At 47.0% G+C, this 4,998-nt stretch overlaps 1 protein-coding gene across 1 annotated transcript; it reads left to right on the forward strand.

The window, feature by feature from the left end:
* Positions 1 to 2,443: 2,443 nt before the first annotated feature.
* LOC122193481 (acidic mammalian chitinase-like) lies at positions 2,444 to 4,993 on the forward strand (the record flags this gene model as incomplete). The annotated part of the gene is given in 7 exon segments (XM_042894278.1): positions 2,444 to 2,510; positions 2,513 to 2,572; positions 3,144 to 3,173; positions 3,944 to 4,145; positions 4,513 to 4,569; positions 4,661 to 4,826; positions 4,928 to 4,993. Coding segments are annotated over 7 exon segments (648 nt in total), but the record flags the coding sequence as incomplete, so codon positions are not given.
* Positions 4,994 to 4,998: the final 5 nt, after the last annotated feature.

Here is a 4,998-nt window from a genome sequence, read left to right on the forward strand (position 1 = left end):
AATAAAGTGTTCTGCAAAAGTAAAATGCGTGCTGCTTGGACTCATCTGGCTCGTGGTCTTTGTTCTCTCTCAGCACTTACATCCATGCCCAGGGTACGGCCCGAATCCAGATGTGGCATTTCAACAGCCCTGGACTGGCGTTTCCCAGGGCTTCCTTACTTTCCCAGTGGAGCAGTCAGTCAGAGAGGGAAAAACAACAGGAAGAGGGGACGGGGCAGATCATGCTGTGCCATGAGAGAGCGCTCACAGCAAGGTGGCAGCAACAACCAAGAGCCTGGCTCTCCAGAAGCCCTTGTGCAAGGCCTTTCCTTTGGCCTAGGGAAAAAAAAAAGCATTCCCCTTCTGGAAAAGTTGCCTTCCAAAGACACCATTCTTCAAAGGTCCTGCAGCTCTTGTGCCTTGGCGCTGAAACAGCTGCAGCGATTCCCCCACCAGTGCAGGAATGAGCATGTACAGTTTACACACACACTCCTGATGTGCCCTGGAGCCCCAGACATCCACTGCATGGCTTCAGCAACAGGGGAGCCTCATTCCCATTGCAACAGGTCAAAGCATGGATCACAACACTATTCTTCCTTTTCTTACAACTAAGATTTATTTGAAAGACACATATTAGAGAGAAGAGTTAAGTTTTGCTGATCAGGCACTTCTGCATTTCCCCTGATGCAAATGGTGTTGAAAAATGCTTTTGAGCCACAAGGAAGGAGCATCAGATGCTTCCTGAAGACAAATGACAGAGCAGAAAAGGCTATGTGATTGGAGCAAGAGAAGAACAGCGTTTCATCTGAGAGTTAAGGTATGACCAGCAGATTTCAAAGTGCCAGAGCCGTATCTTGGCAAGAATGTGGAGGTTCTTAAGGCATTTTGGTCTCACTTTCAGTGGTCACGAAAGTTTTTCAGAGAAACAGACTGGGAAGCAGAGAGAGAGCTAGAAAAGCAGTCAGCTTTTCAGTACTGCTGGGTTAGCAGACTGGCAAAAAAAAACCTAACCAAAAACAAAAAAACCACCAGAAACCATCCTTAGTATACAGGGAAGTCATAGATCTCCCAGGGCATAACCTTGTGCACAGAAAATTCTAGGCTATGCCCAGACACTGATGATTGCATGAGCTCTAACAGCATAGACACAAGATGTACATGTGCAGCTTTTGACTGTGTAGATATATTAAGGGTAAATTACCAAGGGAAAAGTCCCAAGGAATTTCTAAGAAAATCACTTCACACTAAGGAGGACCAGACTGGCAACAGATTTTCTCTGAGGTGGTACAACATTGCCTGTCTGCAGTGAGGAAACTCAGAGCAGCAGCTGAAGACAAGCATTACTCTCCACAGGTTTTCATTGGCTTCTGACATCCAGAAGTTAAATTGTGAATGCATTTATACAAGCTCAACAGCAAATATGACCTAAAGCAATTTTACTTCACATAGAAATACAAAGCCAGATCTATCATGCATATAGACAGTGCTCATCTACCCAGCATATGCCTCTGCACTGCAAACATGGCACATGGCCACGGAACATTTCCATCAGCACAAATGCCAGTATTGGCTGCCAGCTCGAACCACCCTGTATCAGGAGACTGATAACCATATCTCTGTATCCAGATAAGGGTAAGGGCAGGGTTATCCAAAAGGTACTGTTCCACTTCACTGACCTCTACAGTTCTCCCCAGGACAGCCTTCCACACTGACCTGCCTAATCTCAGTAGCAAGGGCAGGCAGAACAAAACATATCCAAAGCATTGCACTGGGTACCCCAGAGTTAACATGGACAGCATGGCTGAGGCCTTCCTGGAATGCAGCACTTGTTAGAGAGCTGGCTGGCAGTCACTGTTAGAAACACCTCACGGTGGGTGGGTGCAAGACTGTGCCAGTGCCATCCCGCACCCTGGCAAAGCACCAAAGTCAATCATCCACCGTATCTCATCTCACTCCTCCATACTGCACGTCTGCAGCCTAATGAGCTTCTAAGGCAGGTCCGTGGTTTCAGAACAAGTACGTGACACGGACAACTTTGTGGGCATTTTCAGGGCTCCCATTGCAGCAAGTCTTGGCAACCGCCTTGAAAACCACCTCGAACCACCTTCATGTCATCTTACTATGAACAAAGCTTCGACTCACAGCAGGGGAAGTGGCACAGGCAAGAGAGAAGTCAGCCCAAGAAGCCCCTGGATCCTGACCAGCCTCCTGCCAACAGCAGTGAGCTCCTGAGCCCTCCGCTGCTGTAGGTCCAAGCTCTACTCAGTCTCACCTCTCCGACCCCCAGCCAAGGAGACCAAACCCTTGTAAAGCACCCAGGTTTGGCAGCACCTGCTGCCTCTGGGCAGACACAATGGCAGCGCAAGGTTGAGCAGACATCTGCTCTGCATAATCGCTGATATCGATGCAAAGTCTGTTGTGGTAGAGAGAATTTCTAAGAAAGGTAATCTAATCTTGCCCAATAATGCCCAATAATGTTTGGGCATCTTTGTTGACACAAGACTTGAAAGAAGTGAGAGCAGCATATAGAAGTGAGAAAAGTCTGCAGCAGATCAGTTCTGGTCAAAGATGGCCAAGCTCGTTTTGCTTACCAGTGAGTCCTGCTTCAAAACTTCTTCTCTGCCTTTATGACAAGTGCCAGGGCTCTCTCACTTTTACACCAGGTGATAGAAGAGAGATGCTATGGCATTCAAGATGTTGCACACTCCTTTCAAAGGAAAAAAAATGTAACAGTAGCTTTCAGGATGGATTGTTAGATTTTTCAGTACCGCTGAGAAGATACTGTATGCATTTACAATCAATATGGTTCATTGTTATTTGAAATTGGCATTTTCTTTTTGAACAAAGCAAAGGAAAAAACCACAAAATCTCAAAATTCTCTATGTGTGCTATCCAGCTTCTTTTCTATGCTTCTACATGAAATTGTTCCACAAATTGTACCCATTTCCAAATGAACACTCAGCAGACCTGTGCTGAGCAATCCATGTTCCTGCATATTACTCAAGGAAACAAAACGATCACAAACAAATTCAATTTCATATTTTAGTGGCACATGACCTCTTTACCACAGTTTCCCCTTTCCTCAGTGAGTTACATTGGGTTCAGCCCAGTTGTGCCTTGCATTTCTCAGTTCAAGGACTAATCCTACATTTTTTTCTTCAAAGGTCTGGCCCTCCTGCTGAATGCCCAGATAGGTATGTGCTCTACCAAACGTTTTTCAGCATCTGTACCTGGAATGGACTCACTGGCTAACTCTTTTACAAGACAGGGAGGACTCAAAGGCTGCTTAGCACTCAGCAGTTGTGTCTCTGCAGACAGCGCTTTAATGAAGCATGGAGTGCATGAAGTGTAAATATGCTGCTTGCCTTCACACAAGTTTCCCCTTAGTCCCTTGCTGCTCAGCTTTAATGAAGTCTGAGTGCAGCCATTCTGTGGCTATGCAGAAAGGCTATGCTTGACTTTCACAGACAGGTGAAGAAAGCAGTACAGCAGACACAAAAACAACCTTCCTCATTCTGAGTGCCTCACTGGAGATCCATTCTGCCTCTGTTCTTCCTCACCTGGCAGCAAGGGAGAAAGACTGAATTTAGGGAAGAGACTCAGCAGCCATAACATCCCTGATTCATACTGATCAATCAGTATGCAAGAGGCTCCTAGGTAGACTTGTTTATGGAAACAAAGAAAGAAGGAAAGAAATGAATTATGATTTTGCTGAGACGGCTCACAACCAACCAGTCCCATTTCCCTTTCTCTGAACTCTTATCTGCAAGAAAGTATTGCCCAGTCATTTCAGATCAGATTTCACATAGGTCGCAAGCCAGTGCTGGATGACTGAGTGGTACGAAGGGTGGTAATAAGAAATAACACGGCCTCATGTTACATGGACAGCATGCACGTCCGACAGCATTTGGAACACGTTCTCTCTGTATTCTTCCCTCACTATCCCATTTCTATTTCCCTGCAGGCACTGCCTATGTGCTGTCATGCTATTTCACCAACTGGGCTCAATACAGACCGGGCCTGGGAAGTTTCATGCCTGATAACATCGACCCATGCCTGTGCAGTCACTTGCTGTACGCCTTCGCTGGGATGTCCAACAATGAGATCACAACCATTGAATGGAATGATGAGACCCTCTACAAATCCTTCAATGGACTGAAAAATCAGTGCGTACTGACAGCATCAGGCATCACTTAATCCTGGTTCAGGACCTGGCCATTACACAGCAGCCATTCCCTGCATGGGCACTGGGGTGCTGAGGAGAATTGGAGACAGTGATGGCAGATAAGGCTGGCCAGGCTGCCAGCATTGATCCTCTGGGGATGAGGAACATCAGTCACATCAGTAACTGTGCTCCCGACTTACTGCCTGGGTGTCACTTCACAACATCACAGCCTACAAATGCAGCTGCAGCAGCCACTTTGCAGAAAAGCAGGAGCACTGTGCTTCGTGTTGGTCTTTGGTCTGAAGTTGGAAACAGCAATACTAAACCATTCTTTGCAGTGAAACGTGTTCATGTCCCTCCCTTTGCAGGAATGGAAATCTCAAGACCCTCCTGGCAATTGGAGGATGGAATTTTGGGACAGCCAAGTAAGTTCAAACCATTTCTTTCCCTGCAATAGAGGAACTATAACAAGAGGCACCAAGCAAGCCCCAATTCTGCCCTTCTCTGCTTCCCTAGGTTCTCCACAATGGTTTCCACTCCTGAGAACCGCCAGACCTTCATCAACTCCGTCATCAAATTCCTGCGCCAGTACCAATTTGATGGGCTGGACATTGACTGGGAATACCCTGGATCAAGGGGCAGCTCTTCTCAGGACAAAGCTCTCTTCACCGTCCTGGTTCAGGTAGGACACAACAGAAGGCTTTGATCAGGCCCCCCGATCTGCACAGCTCTGACCACAGCCCCACTGGGGTTCACGCTGAGCCGTTTGTGGTCATCCTGCAGGAAATGCTGGCTGCCTTTGAGCAAGAAGCCAAGCAGGTGAACAAGCCCCGTCTCATGATCACGGCTGCTGT

The sequence above is a fragment of the Lagopus leucura genome, unplaced genomic scaffold (genome assembly GCF_019238085.1).
Source record: "Lagopus leucura isolate 7727_CA_CO unplaced genomic scaffold, USGS_WTPT01 38421-0_obj-0_obj, whole genome shotgun sequence".
NCBI classification, from domain to species: domain Eukaryota; kingdom Metazoa; phylum Chordata; class Aves; order Galliformes; family Phasianidae; genus Lagopus; species Lagopus leucura.